This window comes from Mustela nigripes, chromosome 1 (assembly GCF_022355385.1).
Source record: "Mustela nigripes isolate SB6536 chromosome 1, MUSNIG.SB6536, whole genome shotgun sequence".
Lineage (NCBI taxonomy): Eukaryota > Metazoa > Chordata > Mammalia > Carnivora > Mustelidae > Mustela > Mustela nigripes.
Window position 1 is genome coordinate 223,056,779 of NC_081557.1, and position 20,631 is coordinate 223,077,409.

Consider the following 20,631-nt stretch of genomic DNA (forward strand, 5'->3'; position numbering starts at 1 on the left):
AGAGCCAAGGTTGGTCCGTGGGTCATGCTTCACCTGATTTCTGTTACTCCTCTAGCTGAATTCATGGCTTCTTCTTGATACCCATCTAATCGCTCCTGCACCCCAAGATGCTTCTTTTTTATTTCTATCAGTGTCCTAAAGTGTCTGATGGTAGTCTTTAGGACAGATTACAAACCTTGCAGCTCTCTCTCCTTCTGGGTGCAGACTTCAGACTACACCGAAGTCAAGAGAGACCACGTGATTTACGCTGGCCGGTAAAATGTGAGAGATGGCTTGTGCCACTTCTGAGCAGAATCCTGCTGCCATGGCTATGGGAGCCTGTGTTGCAGTGACGCCCCCGTTAGCTCCACGGGGAGGGGTCTACGAGAGCACAGCACATGCTCACCCCAACAGACAGGTAGCGGGAGTAAGAAACTAACCCATGTTGCTTTAAACCAGTAAGGTTTGTTTCTTTGTTTTTGTTTTTGTTTTTTACTGTGGCAAAACCTGGGCTATTATAATCGATAGGCTTTCCAAAGCAGTGGACCACATTTTTACCTGAGCTGCCGCATTGCCTCGGGTGGCTTCATGCTTCAACCACATAAAGACATCTCCATCCTCTTTGGTCTGTACCTTGAGTGTTTCATCATCCTTCAGTCTAATTGTCTCAACATATGCCTGGAAAGGAAGGAAGGAAGGGGGACAGGGAGGGAGGGAAGAAGGAAGGAGAAGAAAGGAGAGGGAAAAGGGAAATGTCCAAATGACTTGGGCATGCAAGAGCCAGGATGTTACTCTTAAACTAGCAATTGCTCAAGTAAAAATTATACGAGTAATTGAAATATGAGGTGTGCTCACGATGCCACGAGATCAGATTCTTCTGAAATGAATGTATCATATCACATCTATCCAAATGGGCATTTTTGTTCCTATCAAAGCATTTCCCCTGGGAGGGCAAAATTTCCTCCACTTCTGTTTCTGCTGCTCAAGCTTGTTCAGAAGACCACTTTCACGCTACTGATTTCAGAGCCAGATTACACACAGCATCAAAAAGGGTAAATCAATATTTTCTAAGTATAACCTTGGGTTTTTTTCTGTTTTGTTTTTTTGTTTTTTATCCCAAAGTGTTATTATCCTGCATGACTAACCCTTTTTATTTAGCGGGCTCAGCTTCAAATGTCTTTTGGCTATTTCCAAAAATTAAATCTACCCTGGAAAAAAAGAGGGCATGTTCACTCTAAGGATGCGAGCAAGAATGTGCTAGAGGCTCTAAGGATGAACCCAAAGGGAGAGTTCACAAAATGTTTTGAATTGGCACACAGCCTCCGAGGTATCCGACTCCTCTGAAGAAAATCAGACTCATTTTGATGTGTAAATTTTGGCTGTTTATCAAGAGACCAGTTCTGTTGTTTCACGGTCTCTCCTTACACATAATGAACTCTATTTAACAATGCCATGAGGGGTACTGGAACGGGCTTCCCACGCCCTGCACATGCCACGGGCAGATGGTGAAAAAAATTGGATCTGCATGAGTTTGGGAAAGAAGCCTCAGAGGACAAGGAGCCAGGCCTGATTTCCCTTCTGACCCTCTTTGTTTGTTAGTTAAGAAACGTCCTTATATTCACAAACTCTGGCCTGCAGCCCCATTCCTGAAACTGGCAGGTCCCTTCTTGGGGGACGGGGGCGGGGTGGGAGCTGGAAAGTGGGGACGGTGCTGGAAATCAGCCCCCAGCAGGTGTCACATCCTGCTCAGTGTCTCACCTGGGGAGGCCACCAAGTGAAGAGTAACAGTTCGAATAATGACACCCACTACCTTTTACTGAAACCATCTCTGTGCCGGATATTTAAAATTTTTATTTCTCACTTCATCCTCACCAAAGGCTGCGACCCAAATATTACTGTCCTCGATTTATAGGCAAAGAAACTGAGGCCCCAAAGGTGAAGCCATGAGCTCATGGTCCCTTTGTAGGGCAAGCACAGAAGCCAGGCTGGCTTAACTTCAAAGACAGAGTGCTTTCAGGCTCACCATAGTGTTGCCCTCTAGCAAGAAAGCCCTAGAATCCACTCTGTCTCCTTGACTCTGACAAGGGTGTGGCCAATGAGCTGGCATTTCAGCTCCAACTCCATGGGACACTCTACTATCTGTGATGAGCCTGGAACTGGGCTGAAGCTTGAGTTATTCAAATAATGGAATTCCCAGCTAGAATTTTTTTTTTAACAGGAGAACTTGGGTATTTTGATTTTTGGTTGTTTTTCTTCTCCTCATTTTGTTTCTTTCTCTTTAACTTTTGTCACTCATCTATCCCAATAAGATATATCACTGATGTTTCACTGAGGATATATCACTGTTCTAAATGCTTTGCCCAAGACTGGCTCATTGACTCTTTGCAACCTTATAAGAATATCACTGCCAATATTCCCATTTCTCTGATGTAGAAACTGAGGCTCAGAAGTTAAGTAACTCATCCGAGATCATATATTTAGTTCTTCAAACTTAGGAGTCAAACTCGGGCTGGCCAGCAGTGGGGCTCACGGGCCTCACCACCAGTGAAGGGCTCATACATCTGAGAGGAAGCAAATGGTAGACTGTTCCGTTGTCTTCCCGGAGACATAGTGAATTCAATGTTCCGTTGTCTTCCCGGAGACATAGTGAATTCAAACAGTGTCATGAGGAGGGTCTGGGCAAAGGTCATGTTTATGGGGGATCCTGGGGCAGCTGGGCATAATTCTGAAGAAGAAGGAACACTTCTGTCCTTTGTATCACTGTCCCCTGGCCCAGCCCCTTCTACTCATCTGGGTCGTGCCATCAAGCTTTGCAGCAGGACGGGGCCATCAAGAGCACAAGCTTTCACATCAGACCAAGGGGAACTCTAACTCACCACTAACTACCCATGGGCCTTGGGCCACTAACTTTACTGAGCCGAGATTCAGTCTCTGCATCCACAAAACGGAGCTTAGCATGGTACTTGCTATATCAAAAGCATTCAACCTATCAGCCATTATTTTTAATAATATTTTTTATAATATAATTTTTATATTAAAATATTTTTTATATTTTTATAATGTCAGCAATTATTTTTTTATAATAGAAAGGCCTAGGTTCAAACTGAGGCCCCATGACTCATTTGCTGTGTGACCTTGCGCAGTTCTTTAGCTTCTCTGAGTCTCTCAGTTGCCTGCTCTGTAAAATGGGAGCTGATCTCATAGGGCTGCATGAGGATCAAACAAGATGGTATATACAGAGCTTCGCAGAGCGGACGGCATATGCTAAGCTCTCAGCAACGGAACTCATCATTTGTTAGGTCCTTAGTTCACCCTAACACGTCAAAGGCTGACAGCAGTTCAGAACATCCACCCTCCTGTGGACTTTGTGGTTCTGTGCAGCTCTCGGCCTTCCATTGTGGGGACGGTCTCTCTAGAGAATGTTATGCTTTAGAAGATGGAAGAAACAGAATCTGAGGAGGGGGCGGTGGGGTCGGAAACATTTCAGAGAGCTCATACCTTGGGCTGGGCTCCACTAGGCACACGTCATGTGGACCCACTTACTCAAGCTGCAGTGACCGCGTGAGATGCGCATCATCGTGGCACCCACCTGACGGGTGAAAAGCTATACGGAGACAGTGGTGAGGAAAACTATCTGAGATTTCACACCCAGTGAACTGCAGACCTGGGACCCAAATGAGGCAAAACTGGTCCTGGGGCCACACCTTAATTGTCTGCCACTCCCAGGCAGCTGGTTGCTCTCCGTGGTGCTGGGGTCCCTATGGCTTCTCCTTGGTGCTGGAATCACTATGGTGGCCACTAGCGCCACATCAGAGCCACATGCCTGGGGCCTTCTGTGAAAGCCCACCGCCTACAAGGACATCCAATGAAGGAACAACCACAACAAGCAAGCAATGCATAGTGGTTCATTCATTCGAACCATGTTTTGTGACCGGAGAATGATGCTTCAGATGGAGACATCCCAAGCCAGGGAGAAGCTGTGCTGGGCAGAGTGACGGGGTGAGGGGTGGGGGCCAGAGCTGGGTAGAGGTGGCCAGGGACCGAGAGGCCCCACGCTGACCAGTGCCGGGATTTCTGCGGCTTCTGAGGGGTTCTGTTTGTTGCTGTGTTATAAATCAAGGTCTCTAGAATGAATATTTCAGATCCTGGCCTGCTGAACAGGTCAGAGGGGGCCCACTGTCTGGAGACCGTGCTGTCCTCAGAGCCCCCACATCCGGTGTCAGAGGAGACGCCACACTGCCCGTCCCCCTGCTTTACACTCACTCCCTCTGCTCAGCCTGCCGGCTACAAGGGCCGTGCTCACACCGTATCAGCTGTCTGCCATTGGGCACAAGGCAGGGCAGATAGGAAGGTAGGGAGGGGTTGGGGAGGGCAAGGGAAGTGGTGGAGACAGGAAGAGAGGAGGAGAGAGAAATAAAAAAGAGACAGAGCAAGGGAAATGTGTGAGAGAGAAGTGGGAGGGAGAGACAGACAGAGACAGAGATAGACTAGATAGAGAGGAAGGAAGACAGGGCAGGAATTTGAAAACCTCGACTTTGCAACTGGGTAGCTTGCATTTTCCCGAGCCCCTGTATTCTCCAGAGTTGCAAGATACAACGGCTTAGCCAGATCCCCCTCCACCCCACCCTCCAGGGACTCAGGAGCCTACACTTAAACTGCCTGCCTTCGCTACTTCCCACAAGCCCGGTGGGAACCGCCAGTCAGAACCTGCCTCTCGGGATGTTTAAAGTCAGCTATCATGCCTGGCTCCCAAGAAGGGGTGTGTGTTTTCTTTGTTAAAATTTAACATTTTAGAGATTTTTATTCAAGTAAGAATGGAGTGATATCAGCTGTCCTTACAGATTCCCAACCAGGGGACAGAAAGGCTCCAAGTGAGAGGGGCCTAGAGCTCCTGGTGCTTGCGGTCCACTGAACACTGGTGGCATCAAATAGCACCAGAGAGTCAACAGGACAGTGTAATGACTCCACGTTTGTCACTGGATGCACCACACTCTTACCCCATCTACTGTCCCACCGGCAAACCCGTCGGTGTGTCAAGCACAGTGCTGGACATTGGGGTTTCAGATGTGAACAGACAAGGAGCTTGTGTCAGGGAGCCTACAATCTCCTGGGGAAGTCAGCTCTGTGACTCTGTCCTTAGCACCCATCCTAAAGGCAATCACAGGGGTATACCCAGGTACCATGTTCCCTCCATAACAGGACATCTGGAGGAGGAGGTGATGTCTGAGCCCAGGGTTCAAGTAGGGGGGTCAGCAGGCAGGAAAAGGGGAGTGAGTATGGAAAAGCAAACCAGGCAGAGGAGACCACACCAGGCCAGGAGGTGTGAGCAGCAGCCTGTGGCCAAAAGTATGGTGTCACCAGAGCAGACAGGCTGAGCAGGGATTATTGACAGCTGAGGCTGGAGAAACAGAAGGCAGATCAGGGAAAGCCTCCTATGCCAAGCGACCAGCTGAGCTGAGATCTTGTGGGTCAGCACTTCTCAACTCCAGCTGCACATTACAAGCATCTGAGCTTCTTAAATATGCTTGAACCACACAGGCTTGAACCTACAAGTCTGTATTTTTTTCAATAAATACAGTATTATGAATATCTGTTCTTTATTATTTTTTTAATAACACTTTTTGTCTAGCTCACCTTATTGTCAGAATACAGCATATAATACACATATACAAAAGATGTGTAACGGACTGTTTATGCTATCTGTAAGGCTCTGGTCAACAGTAGGCTATCAAAGTTCGGGGAAGTCAAAGTTATACGTGGACTTTTAAATATTTTTATAAAATTTTAAGTATTTTAAATAAAACATATTTTAAATATGTGGGGGCATCAGGGTCCCTAACCCTTACATTGTTCAAAGGTCAAACTAATACACATACACATACACACATATGCCCCGGCCTCTCCAGTCTGTCACTTCAAGACCACGGGGTGAAGCCTGAGCAGAGCTATTCTTTAAACCCCCAGGTGAATTGATGTGCCACCAGGTTGAGACCCTCGACTGTGGACAGCCTGCTTTGCCTCAATGAGAAGAGAATGGATGGGACAAATCCAGTGACAGAAAGACCAGTCAGGATGTGGATTGATTTGCTGTGGCCACCACAACAAAGCACCCCAGACTGGGCAGCATAAACCACAGACATTTACTTTCTCAAAGTTCTAGAGGCTAGATGTCCAAGATCAAGATATTAGCAGGTTTAGTTTCTTTTAAGGCCTCTCTCCTTACCATGCAGATGGCTACCTTTCCACTGTGTCCTCCTGTGGTCATCCTGCTCTTTTATCTGTGTCCTACTCCCCTCTTCTTGTAAGGACACCAGCCATATTACCCCAGCCTCCCCCTTCAATGACTCCATTTCAACTGAGTTACCTCCTTAAAGCCTTTACCTCCAAGGAGAGTCACATTCTGAGGTACTGGGGGTTAGGGCTTCAACGGGGATGGGAAAGGGTGGGCACGATTCAGCCCAGACCAGGTGGTTGTCCAGTGGCTCAGGGCAGAGATGATGAGGGACAAATGTCAGCTGGGGCAGCAGGATTGGGGATCGGAGAGAAATGGGCAGGTAAAGGTAGGAGGACTGTAACTGATGGGATGATGGGGGACAGGGCGGCTCCTTGGCTGCCAGCACCACAGACAGTGGCTTCGCCCATGGAGGAGTTTTGGGGGACAGAGAGGGGAGGTGGCGTGTTGCTGTCACAGTGTGTTAGGATTGTAGATGGGGGAACGTAAGAAAGAAAATCTCAGCTGGATAAGAAGGTCTGAGTGTCATCAGTATGTGGAAGGCAGTTGACACCAGGGATGTGGATGAGACCCCTGCCCCTCTAGCAGGTGCACAGTGAGGAAGCTAGGGACCAAACCCAGTGGACCAAACCCAGTGGACCAAATTCCCAGGAGCAGTGAGAATGAAAGAAACTCATTTGCGATTAAGACACAAAAACAAACAAAACCTAGCTGCTTCTTTCTCTTTCACCGGAGGCAGAGTCCTGCTAAATCATGTCACCATGAAGCGGATTATGAATAAAGAAGATGAAATGATGTAAACCACAAGTTACATAAAAGAGAAAATGAAGCAAGAATTAAGGAAGGAGTTACTGACGAATCCTTGGTTTGTTAATTAGAGGTCTGCCTTTCCGTATCTCCTCATTTGTTACGTGCTGCTGGTGAATTAATAGATTTCTCAACAAAAGGACATTTAAATCAATGTATGACACCTGTTTAAATTCTCAAGAAGCCATTAATTACACATTCTTAAGAAAATGAGCAAGGATACAACTCTCCTAACTGTATAATTCTTATCTGTGATTCTTAATCACACGACTTTCAGCTGCAAGATGGACCTCCTCTCTTCATCTTCCCTGGTTCTGACCAATTAAACATTTTCTTTCATAATCGTAACATTGCATGTGCCAAATCTTCAAAAGAAAAGGAGCTTGTTAGCAACATGCCATTCCCCATTGCTAATTTATGCTGAATTAGAATTCTTAAAAGTATAATGTATACATAGAGGACATTATTAACACATTTAGGCTGAGTAGAATAACCACACTATGATTTTGGGGCTCTTTTTTTTGTACAGATTTTTTTTTTTTTTTCAGAATAATTCCTTTCTAAAGAACAACAACAACAACTTTATGGATTCATAAATTAATTCCTGTCAAACTGAGGTCCAATTTTTCACGTAGCTTATATACACTGAGGGAATACAAACAATAATGACAAGATTATGTGAGTTTATTCAGTAGAAATCACCATTTTCTGACGGAATTAGAATGGCTCTATAGATGGTCATTTGGTGTTTCATAGTTCGACTCAATTTTAATGGTCACTGACAGCATATACCTTTGAGTCATTTATTTTGAAACCATACGGTGGCCACTGTAGATTTCATTATTTCCTTTCTAGGTGCCATCCACTCCCAATCATCAAAGTGCAAATTTGCTGCATTATGGATTTCTGAGTGCAATCCAAGGGCAGCACTGGAGACCAGTGAGTAGACAATTTCCCAGTTAGCCGCTGAGGCTAAAGTTCCACGATCTTCACCTAGCCAGGCATATCCCCTGGGCTCACCGAACAGAAGCAGGGGCAATCAAGAGTTTATGGCCACCACTGGGGCCAAATACAGCCATGCAGCTTATGTACTATTTACAGTGCACAAACCCAGGTTTCCCATTTGCTCATATATTTTCCCTGGCAGAGACTATACGAGCAAATCCTGAAATATTTACTATCTGGCCCCTTACAGAGAAAAAATTGCCAACTCCTGGTAGAGGTGGCTTGCATTTCTTCTCAACTTGACCACCTCAAAGGCTATGACCATCAAAACCTCTTAAATCCTTCCTGGATAAAGAGCATACATACAAATACTTTTCAAGAAGCCAACCTCGCCATAGTCTACTCCCACGGAATGCAGACCTGCCTCAAGTAGAGGCAGCTTTCCTTGAATTCTTACACCAGCACTTCTGCTTACACCCTTTTATTCATGGTCCTCAAAACAAACCATCAGTCGATCCAATGTAACATGTTATGTATTTTTTGGCAGAAGTGAGTCACAGATATCTTGGCCCAATGAGTCAATAAGATTTGGAAGCTTACGGAACTAAAGGCTAGAGTTAGGTAACCTTAATCTGGCTGAGGCAGGCTTCAAATATCACCTGTCAGTCACCTGGAAGCACTGAGCTAACAAGGCTCATACGATGGGGACAGATATTTCTCAAGGTGCCCAGCACTGGGAACATAGCTGGGGATGGAGCTTGCTTCCTTACACCAGACCCTGCTTGCTGGCTGCACATTGATGGGAGCCCTTGGCTTACTGCCCCTGCTCAATTTGACCCAATCCCTAATATCTCCAGACCCACCCCCTTATAAGGTCTTGGAACAAAGAAAAGGTGTCTATGTTTCTGGTACACATTTTTTGCAAAATTGAAATCTGTCCAGGGCCAAACCTATTCTTCCCATGGTGGTTCTTTGGCTCATGAAGAGCTTTTCATGCATGGGTGTAGGAATATTCCTGCATCCAGCCTAAGAACACAGCCAGGAAATATGAATTGGAGAGTGCAAGATAGCTTTTCTCTCCATTCAATTATGCGCATCCTCTGAAGACCTGAAACTGAGCCGGCCACAGGTGCAGACGCTGTATAAAATTGTTCAGGAAGCCCCCGTAAACAGGCTATAACCATCTCCACCCACTTCTTTATCTTACCTGATCTCCCTGTAGTGTATGCTGGTCAAGGGGTGTCTTCGTAGCAATGTTGCTGTAGTAGGCATAGGACAGCTCCCAGTCCAGGGGGTAGTTGTCAATACCCTGGTAGTGTTTGTATCCAAGATTCATTGAAGACAGCCTCTCACTACCCTGGCCTCCTACCAAACTGTACAACATGCCCTGTTAGGAAGAAATTTACCAAGTGTTCACAGGATTGTAGAAAAGGTCATAAAATCCTCACACTTAAAGGTCATCTGGCCCCATTCCTATATATGAACCTAGTCATTCCAGAAACAGGTTAACAGGCCTTTAAAAATATTTTTTAGGAAAGAAACCACAGCAACTTTCTAATGGTTTACAAATTCTAGCTCTCTGTCCTTCTTAATGCTTAATATTATGATTCTTTGACTTTGGCCCTTCCCTCCATGAAAACAGGGACTGTCCCCTGATTTCTCTCATAGAATCTTTTTGTGTATCTGTCAACTGTTCTAAGGATTCCTGGTCCTCTTCACCTACCTCACCTATGACAGATGATATGAATAGTGGCCATGTCCTAACCTTACATTCTCAGAATGTTAGTGTTGAGAAGGGTCTTTGGAGGTCAGCTGGTCTAACAGCCTCATTGCAAAGTAGAGGAAAGAGGGGAGAGAGAGACTTGAAGTCATGTGTCTATGGCCCACCAGCCACTTTGTGACAGAGACAAGGCTACAATCTTCTTCACTCTTCTACCTTTGTGGGGGACTGCTTGGGGACTCAGGAAAGCATCCCATCAGTCACAACCTCCAATAAGCCAGAGACATACAAAAGGCAGTCACATAGAAGGAACATGGAACTCCTTGGGCAGATTTAAACAACATAAATTTCTTCAAATCCAAGAAAAACAATCCTGTGTGCAGACTTGAAAACGTAAAGTAATCAGGAACCACTTGCAGCACTTATATAAATGGGATCGCAAATGTGGCAAATGGCGTAATTAATTGGGTCTCAGAACCACAAAGGAAACAGTCTGCTATGGCTTTTGAATTGATGGTAGAAGGCTGGTGGTCCTTGCTTAGAGGTCCAAATGACTTCACTTAGCTCACTAAGCTATCCAGTCATGCTGGATAATGGTCCTACAGCCAAAAGAGTTAAGTAGTTAGAAGAACTGGGTGAGAGGCCCCTATTCTTGAAGGAGTGCCCCAACTCTTCCTTAGAGTACATCGTCGTATCCCCCAGCTTGTGTCCAGAAAGGAAGAGCCCTTTCTCACTCTCTGAAAGAAGAAGATCCTGAACTTTACGGAGCTCTAGGATGTTTTTCTTGAGTGTCAAGATTTTTAAAGGACTCCACGGAGCATGAACAGGTCCATCTTCCACCTGGGGTATGAGAGCATTACTCTGCAAATATAATGCAGGTGACTGATGTTCCTGGAACCCATGAAATACTCTACCTGCAGCTGATCCCGAGGCACATTTAATCCAGTTTCATAAAAGACTGCGAGGTAGTAGGATGCTTTATGGTATCCACAGCAGCTAGAATCCATCAGAAAGGGGACTACAGAGCTAATTTGGTGAAGACCATCAACACTGGAGAGTCTCTTTACAGCCTTCTCAAATATCCTCCCGCCGATTTCTAATACAGATTCATTCTGGTTCCTTGGCACTGTAAATAACCACAATTTACAGCACACACAATTAATTACCATGGGATCGACGTGGCTTTAGAAAGAAGAGGGAAAAGCCAATTAAACCACCTGAGTTATTAATATGGCTTGTTCTGCAGAGCCTTGAAATAGACCACCTTCCAGGGAGGTAAATGAAACCCTTCAGGGATGCCACGGTGTCATTCTGCAAATAGCTTTTTCTTTGGCACTGAATGACAGCCTAGTATCCTGGGAAAAAGGATATGCCTTATATATAGCTGAGAAAGAGCCTCCAGAGAGTAATTTACTCAGTGTAACTCACCACCAAATCAGGACCACTGAAAGTTCCAGAGAGACTTTTTTTTCTCTCTGAGACTCTCGGAAGAAGAACGTGTTTTACCTCAGAAATAGTTCCCAGGTGCTGCTCTAAAGAGTTGAGCAAACGAAACTTATTTTGAGGTGCTTTCTTATCTTTTGCCTCCAGCTTTTCTTGAGGGTTTCTAAATACAACGAAAGGAATGAGTCAACTTTTATGGAGGGCTTACAAAATGCCAAATACTGGATTAGGTGTCTTATGTAAATTATGTCATGTAATCTGAACAATTTTATGAGGTAGGACTATTATTAGTGTCCTCACTTTTCCAATTAGGAGTTTGAAGCCTGGAGACATCAACTAACCTGTCCGACATTACAAAACCCAGCCAGTGGCTGAGCCCAATTTTGAGTTCAGCTTTGCGAGGCATGAAAGCCGTTCCTACTTACTCTGCTGCACCGACTTGCTGATGAATAGGCAACCAGATGTCTTAATAAGTACCTTACCAATATGGGTAGATCCTTCTCTATGCAACTGCCTTCAGCTGTACGATATTTCCTTTCACCTAACCATCCCATAAATCTGATAAGCATTTAAGCCCAAACCAGCAAGTTATATGGCCTTATAACGTAAGGGTGAAAGTATGTCTACACCATTCATATCTCTCGTTCCTTAATTTAGGCAACAAATGTTTACTTTCTATTCTTTGTATCTATTAGATGATATGTTACAAAGGACCATATAGGATTGTATAGATATTATTTAGGTTTAAAGAGACATGGTCAACTTATTTAAGACTAAAATTGCATCTGCCTAAAAGTTGTTATGTCCAACATGTTTCTTTTCTTTTCTTCATTCTATCCAAAATAAAAATGTTACTAATAACTTTTAGGAGGCAACAAGAGACCCATTCTATCAGCACTCAACTAAGGAGTAAACAGCGATGAATCTCCAATGTGGGAAAACTGAAATGGGCAGGTCTGAGATTGGATTTACTTAAGGGCAAGTCCCTCGCAGAGTCCATGCTAAAAACAGAGGCCATTGGGATCCAAGGATGATATTGCAAAAGCCAAGCCATTGGCTACGAGCTGGTGCCAGTCCTTTTGAGCACACAAGAGGGCTGGCTGCCCCCTGAGTGGGGGACACGTGCTTCCACCTGCTGAGCTGCGGGAAAGGAGCCCACCCCTGCCCAAACCAAGGCAGTCTCATCTCCTGGCTCCTGGAACTCCTCACCCCAGCCATCTACTAGATTCCAAAAAGCAACAGCGGGGTCTGCTTTTACTCTCTCGATCAATAGCTGCTTGCTGAACATGAAAAAATGACCTCACTTTTTTTTTTTTAACATTCTTAGTTTATTAATCCTCTCATGAAAAATCTGCACAATTATGAAAAAAAAAGTCAAACAATACAGATTTGTATAAAATAAAATCAGAAGTGCCCTCTCTCCCGATCCCTCTTTAATAGTGAAGACAAGCATTGTTAAAGGCTTGGTGTGTATGCTTCCAGAATTTTCCCTTTGCACAGACTAAAACTCATATACACAACTATCTGTATTGATACACATGCCTTTTCTTTCCAAAAGCTTCTATAATTCTGACCCTCAACTTTCTTGTTTAAATTAACCATGTTTCATGAGTATTTGTCTGCGGCTATTAGAAGCCCATTCTTTCTAAAGCTTTGCTAGTATTGCATTCTGTAGCAGTGCTGTGTCCCCAGCCAGTTCTCTATTTTTAGACCCTTGGGTTGCTTCCAGTGAGTTTGCTATAACCAACAACGTGGCAGTGAACATCCTTGAACATTTCCCTCTGCTCATCTGTTGGGATATATCTGAATAATAACACCCTTTTCCACCAGGAGTCTGGGGATCTCATTTTGGATTTTCCCTTTGAATAGTTGAGAGAATTCCATCCTACCCAACCATTAGGCAGGATAAGAACCTTCTCCACTGGATTTGTTATGCACTGCAGCACTCAGATGAAGTTGCAAAATAAATCCTACTCCTACCTATTCATACATTTACTTTTAAATATGTACTCATCTCAGATGCACCTCTGTGCAAATTCTGAGCAAAGCAACATTAACATTTTGTTAATGATTCATTCCCCCTCACCTGCTCTGCCAAACACCTAACCAAGATGATCAGTTTTGCCTGAGTACCCGCAGACACGAGCTTTGTGGGCTCAGAGGAGAGAGGAGACTTCAAACCAAATGAAACTCCAAATGAAACACTTGCCCCAGCTGACCCCTGGCACAGAACCCCAGAAATCATTAGCAAGAGTGCGCAGGTAGCCGGGATTGCTGGAGAACAGGGAGCAAAAGGGGAATCCTTCACCAAACTCAAAGCCTTAGCACAAAAAACCTGCAGACTGTAAGCGAAGCAGATTGAAAAGGCTTCATTGGGACGCCTGGGTGGCTCAGTGGGTTAAGCCGCTGCCTTCGGCTCAGGTCATGATCTCAGGGTCCTGGGATCGAGTCCCGCATCGGGCTCTCTGCTCAGCAGGGAGCCTGCTTCCCTCTCTCTCTCTCTGCCTGCCTCTCCATCTACTTGTGATTTCCCTCTGTAAAAAAAAAAAAAAAAACTTTAAAAAAAAAAAAAAAAAAGGCTTCATTATTTCTTTTGCATATTAAAACTTCTAACTCCTCCCCCAAATACTACCAATCAGTATTTCCTCTGCAGAATCTAAATAAGTTTCTGCAAAAAAAAAAAAAAGTCTAAAGTCAAACTGCTGTTTTTGCACATTCTTTAAAGTTCAAGTTCCAACTGCACCAGAAAAGCAAAGCCACGCTACCAGTGGTGAATAAACTGGCAATTTCAAAATTAGTTTAATGAAATTGTTAATTTCACCCATCTGGTTTAGCATATGCATATTTTTTTTCTAGACGATCTGTAACTAAAAAACATGCTTGTTTATGGAGATGAACGGGCATACTGAAACAAACACACACACAATAGAAGAAGGAGCCACGGTCCCATTTTCTGGCTTCCTGCCCCAGAAGCTAAGGAAACAAGAGCCCAGCACCCCAACTCCTTAACCCTTCCTATTTCCCCAGGAGTGCGGCATTGTTTTGCTCAGTTTTTTTTTTTTTTTCTACAGCAATACCAATACCATAGGGCGGCCATAGGCAGGCTCATCATTAACGCAGGCAAAAAGCAGAAAACAAGAAGGTGGGCCCTTGCTGGGGAGCTGGAGTGGGCATCTGATGGAGCATTGGGGAGAGAGGCAGACTCCTTCCTCGTGAGAGGGATGGGGGCATCAATAGGAAAGTCATTTTTAGCCTCAAGCTTCCAAAAGGTGGAACACATCCAAAGTGCAAGTTGGAGAGGGAAGAGGAAGTGAAAGGAGAAAATGTCATGTAACCAGAAAAGGAAGTTCTCACCCAGTTTACTCAGTAAGAAAAAAAAAAAAAAACAGCATATTCTTCATCTGTATCCTGATCCCATGAGCCCCAGAGCCCCAAGGAAGAGGCTTATTTCTCAAAAGTAAACTGCTTGGGGAGCTTGGGTGGTTCGGTGGGCTGGGCTTCGGATTCTTGATTTTGGACTGAGGTCATGATCTCAGAGTCCTGAGATGGAGTCTTTGGTCCACACTCATCGGGGAGTCAGGGAGTCTGTGTCTCTCCCTCTGCGCACCCCCACCCCCACCGCCAGCCCCTCCAGTTCTCTTTCCCTAAAATAAATAAATCTTAAAAAAAAAAAAAAAGTAAACTGCTTGTATTCTTCTGTATGCAAGTTTTCCGGGTTTGTCCCCATAATTTCCCTCCCTCCTTTCTCCATCTCCTCCTCCCCCAGGGCTGCCCTCACAGGTCCTCTGGGCAGGAACAGCGTGGCCCTCTCTGTTTTCTTCTTTGTGCTTCTGTGTATTTGTTTTAAAAAACGATAATGTATGCTTTCTTAAATAAAAATAAAGATGAGGGTTTTTCAATGAACGGCACTGAAAATAGCTCTTAAAGGACACGGTATCCTGGTGTTATTAAGAAACATTACTGTATGTCTACCATTTCCGTGCTCTGCATTTTAGTGTTTCCAAACATACATTGCAATTGTTGGGGAAAATAGGAACAGTCAAAAGCAAACCAGTTAAGGCCAGCATCCCCTTGGCATATTGCGTGGGACCTCCTCTTGCTCGGCACTCAGCACTCCTAAGCCTGGGGCAAAGCAGGCCAGTCCCGAACAAAAACAAAAGGAGCAAGATGCAGATGGCATCAGCCTGGGAGGCGAGCCCACCTCAGACCCGGCCTCCTCCCGAGACCTATTTGCTGGCAGACCTTGGACTTCCTGTAACCACAGCTCGTGGGTTCAGAGCTGTCCAGAACCAAGGGAGGGAAGGGAGTAAACAGTTCTGGCCTCAGGGCAGATGTCCACAGGGGCCTGCTGGCCAGCTCACCTGGCCCACCCACCTGTCCCTCCCTGCCTTGGCACCCCACCTGCAACTCAGTCTTTGCAGCTTTCCTCCTTCCTTGCTACCCAAACCAGCTCTCTGGCTTTGAGCCCCACATCCACTCCCATCCCCGCAGCCCCGCAGCCTCTTACCAGCAATCCCACATCCCCACCATCTCTCCTCCCTGGATGTTGGAGCCCCACTCAAAGGGTTTTGGGATTCTAAGGGTTCCATTTTGACGAGGAAGTTGCAACAGGAGAGTAAAAGAAATAGCCAGCACACCTCTTAAATAATGAAAAAGCATACACCCTAGAATCCTACTATCCTAGCATTGGAAAAAGCCCAAATGCTAATAGGGCAATTTCTATGCTCTAACAGCAGCCATTTTCCTAAAGAATTGGAGGTTCCCCAGGAAATGACACAGAGGGTGACCAATCAGAAGTCCTGAAGTCTTGAACATGGGGTCTCCTGTTGGATGCCACCCAGAGTCTGGACCGCTGTGGATCTGGGGACAGAATGGCACAGGAGAATTTCCGTGCCAAGCCAGGAAATCAAGATGCAGAGCAGTGGCTCTGGAATGCCGGGAGGCAGGAAGGGTTTCTGCCACATCTATATGCATGGCAGCTGAGTGCCCCGAGGAGTGCTGCCATCTTTAATTCAAAGGTATGCCTACTCTGGGAGACAAGGAACACATCCTGTGATTCTTCAGAGTGGGAACCACCAGTGGGGACAGCTGCATTTTATACAAGGTTAGCACATCAGCTGTCAACATTTAAGAAGCCTCCCTCCTCCGCAACCCCTGGCACTTGGCAGAGAGTTCTGTGTGGGCTGGAGTAGTTCTTTCATTATGGTTGCCCTGGGGCCCACCACAGTGCTGGAGGGATCCAATGCATGGGTGCCAAACTGGGTTTGCACAAACCTTGCTTGGGGCTGTCTTACATCCGGGCACCTGTCTACTTCAGCAATTCAATAACAGACATATGAAAGTGAGAACCGCAAGGGCTACATTTGGGGAATTCTTTTGTAATGGGTGTGCCTAAGAAGGATTCTGGGCTATTTTTATTGATGGGGAGAAATTGGAAAGCAGCTTGCTGGCCGACCTGGGAAAGAGAACTGTATTTGCAGAGGTGTCTCAGAGCCAGGACAGCAGCTCCTAAGAGAGAACAGGCTGAAGAAGTGTTCAAGAAGTGAGAAAAATGTAGAAGGAAGATGAATAAGCCCAGAGACCTCGATCTGTCTGGATTAGTGTCATGGCTTGGCCAGCGTAGATCTTGAACCTGTCAACTAGTCAACTAGTCAACTAGTCAAATTTCTCATCCAGTCAGTGATTCACTGACCCAATGAAGACATTTTTAGTACTGAAAATGAGATCACTTACTCATTTGGAGTGCATTCAGTCACTCAACAAATACTTATTGAGGGACTTCAAAGAAAACATAGATCCCATTCCTGTCTTTGAAGACTTAGAAGCTCCACTGTGGAACCAGGCAATTCCACAATTATAATGCAGTAGGACAGGTCCTGTGAAGAAAATATCTACAAAATGGCAAGGGGAGCATGGGAGGAAAAGTTATCTGCCTGGGGACCCAGAAAAGGTGGTGTGAGGGGGCGGTATTTGAGTTGGGACTTGAAAACTATTTGTAGGTTAGCTGAGGAATGCAGGTGGATGAAGTATGCTCTTGGAGGGGAAGGGTACAGAAATGTGCTGTGTAGGGTCATACAGAAGAAGGATCGATAACTAAGCACCTAACACAGCTAGCACTACCACTGCAGACACCGTGGACTGGAAGTAGAAGTGGGAGACTTACACTACTTGTGTTCCCCTCATAAGCGTGTGATTACCTGAGTGATAGAGACACAAACAGGATCCAATAGTTACAACTCAAGGTAGAGTGAGATGAGCTCTATTCAGGCGACCTTATCCCTCATGGTCATATATATCGGTGCTTCTCTGTCCATGAAGCTCTCTCATAGCCTTATGTCATTTAGGAGGGCATCATCCTTAATCACCATTGAACCAAACTTGCCCCAGTACATAAATAACAAACATAAATTACATCTCACACCCACGAGGATGGCCAATTCTCAAAAAAGCAGAAAATAACATGTGTTGGCAAGGAAGGAGAGAAATGGGAACCCTTGTGTGCTGTTGGTGGGAATGTAAAATGGTGTAGCCGCTACAAAGAAGAGTATGAAGGTTCTTCAAAAAATGAAACACAGGATTACCATATGATCCAGTAATCCACCTCTGAGTCTGTAGCCAAAGGAATTGAAAGCTCAGTCTGGAATAGCAGCTCTATTCACAACAGCAGACATGCAGAAGCAACCCAAGTGTCCATCGACAGATTAACAAAATGTGGTACCTACAAATGATGGAATGCTGTTCAGTCTTAAAAAGGAAGGAGATTCTGATACATGCCACAACAATCTCGATGGCCTGATGCTACGTGAAATAAGCCAGTCACAAGAAGACCGATACTGGATGAGTCCACGTCTATGAGGTATCTAGAATAGGCAAGTTCATGGAGACAGAAAGTAGAAGAGTGGTTATCAGGAGCTGTGGGGAGGGAAAATGAGCTTGTTTAATGGGCACAGTTTCAGTTTTACAAGGTGAGAATGTTCTAGAGATCTTGCAACAACGTGAATACACTTGACACTACTGAAGAGTATACATAAAGACAGTTACGCTGAAGAATTTTATATTACATGTATTTTTAACCACAAGAAAATATATTTTTAATTACAGCCCTGTAGGACTGATGGTACAAATGGTGAATTTTCTTCGGCAGTAGGAAAACACAGTTCAGACTTTCGGGAACAACGGAGGGGTGGTGGCCAATTCTGAGCTCGCCAGGCTGGCAACAGGGAATGCTGTTATCTGCTCCCTACTGGTCGTGGATGAAGCCAATGCTCCAGATTGCCCACCCCCTGCAATGTTCTCATCTCTCCTTTGAAGGTGCTGTTGGCTTAGTGAGAGAGCAGATGATCCGCCTGAAATCACACAGTGCGGGGAAACCATACTCTGAGGTCGGAAACATGCACGTGTAGTGGCCTGGGAGTGGAGGGGCCGTGTACATGTGACAGCCTGCCAAGGAAAAAATGACTCTGTCACAAAGAACCAGAAATCACAAGCCACTGTCTTAAGTGGTTTTCTTTTTTCAAAGTGCTGGGGAAAAAAAAAAAAAATTCCACAAATTCATCTCCTTGGTAGGAACAATGGAGCTGAAGTTGTCTTTTCTATTGACGTAAAAACTATCATTCAAAACATGGCCCCATTTTTGTTCTGTGCTGGCTCACGGGGGGCACTTGGTCAACATCTGTGGACTGATCAAATGGATGGAAGGTTGTGCCATGAGCAACTGAAAAAGTTTCTCACACAGTTAAATAAATTCCTTGTCTCTCTTCCTGCTTCCATGGAGTTCCCGCAGCCAGAATTCCAAGCGCCAAGCATCTGATACTTGATTCCATTCCCAGAGCTTATCTCAGACACAAAAAAATGTAATATGATAAGGACGTTCTAAGGAAGTCTACTAGTGAACAGGATGGGACAGCTCGGGGCAACGGCAGAAAACAGAATGTAGACATAGTTCTTATTAACTAGTTATCCAAAGCCTCCAAATCCAGCCAGACACTTACGGCAAGATGAACCCAGAAGGCCACACTGGTCTACGTCTATTCCTTTTACAGGAGACCCGAGTAAAGATACCTTTAAAAAAATACATAAGCTTGTTTTCTTAACCTCAATTTACAAAATCAAATGTTCTGCATTTCGCTCAGCCTTGTTAGAAACTGAACACAATGTTCAACCCTGGTCTCTCTCCAGGGTGAGCAGGAGGACACTGTGATAGCCCCAAGCAAGGGCAGTGTGCCAGGTAGAGAGACGAATTTTAATGAGGAGTGTGCGCCTGACCTCTGCTGAAGGCTCCCCGGTCCTTATGGACAGGACAGCATAACTTAGAAAAACTGGAGCTGAAGGGGGAATGAGGGCTTGAGGTTCATTCTGGAGATTTGCCCACCCTTGCCAGGCTCTCTCTCGGCCTGGTCTTTGGCTCTAGGAAAGGGGAGGGGGTGAAGGAATGCAGGTAGCTGGGTGCCGGAGGGAGGCAGAGGCCCTGGTAAAAGATACAGCCCCTCGGGAGACATTCTTTGGCGCAGTCCCAAGCAGACTTGGCCCCAGAGGCACTCAACTGGGCTGTAAGTGTCAAATCTGGCTTTGGGGCTTCCCTGCTCACCACAGATGACCCCCGAAGGCCTAGCAGGCGTCAGCAGAACACGCTATGTGCTGTAAGGTGACGGCTCCCCCCAGTCCCACAGCTCAGGACACCGTGAGGTGTAGGAGCTCACAATTTTGGTTTTTAATTAGATTCTGTTTCCAGGCCTCCACGGAGGGGGAAAAAAAAATTCTAAATTCTTATAAACAAAACTTCTGGGCTCTAAAAATAACATGAAACCATTTTTATTGAGAGTATTTCCTTTAAAAAGAATGGGTTGTGAAAATGATTCACTCCTGCTCCCAGTCAGTAAAACTATATTTAAATATGATCAGAAATCTCAGAAAGCCTATTTTGATGTGGGTGTGGCTTCAGCGCATTGAGCCTAACCTATCAGCACACGCGTCCAGCATGAGCAGTGGAAACCTGGGGACTGTCTCTGCCGGGTGACAATAGTAACACTCACTCAGCAATGGTTCTCAGTGTCGGGAAGTTTGGCCTCCTTACAGACATCTAGAAAACTCTGGACCCTCACAACTCAAGACTGGGGTCATGGGAAGGGAGAGGGGGATCCTAGTGTCTAGTGGTTGAGGCCAGAAATGTAGCTGACACACAGGACAGACCTCCCCTCCAGCACCCCCACCCCAACAAGGAATTACCCAGTCCAAAACGTCACTAGTGCCAAGATTGAGAAACACTGCTTGTTCCGAGTGTCCCATAGGCCAATTCTGTTTCATCTATTTTATATGCATCAATTCATCAAGTCGACACTAGGAGAGTGGTTATCGTTCCCGCTGCACCGGTGAGGAAGGGGGTACAGGGACATGGAGTGACTTGCCCAAGGCCACCAGGCTAGTACATGCTAAGCTAAACTTGTAGACGGGCCTCCTGGTTGCAGAGGCTAGGCTGTCACCCGATTCCCACGCCTCCTGCTCCTTG

The 20,631-nt window shown here is 45.5% G+C and overlaps 1 protein-coding gene across 4 annotated transcripts in view; it reads right to left on the bottom strand.

Moving 5' to 3' along the window:
* SEL1L3 (SEL1L family member 3) overlaps positions 1–20,631 on the bottom strand; it is a 128,917-nt gene that overhangs the window by 66,230 nt on the left and 42,056 nt on the right. For all 4 annotated transcript variants that reach the window (XM_059381997.1, XM_059382016.1, XM_059382007.1 and 1 more), the window contains exons 10-12: positions 10,598–10,809; positions 9,171–9,350; positions 538–657 (exon numbers count right to left, since the gene is read on the bottom strand). In XM_059381997.1, the coding sequence (XP_059237980.1) occupies positions 538–657; positions 9,171–9,350; positions 10,598–10,809 (512 nt within the window). The remainder of the gene's footprint in view (positions 1–537; positions 658–9,170; positions 9,351–10,597; positions 10,810–20,631) is intronic.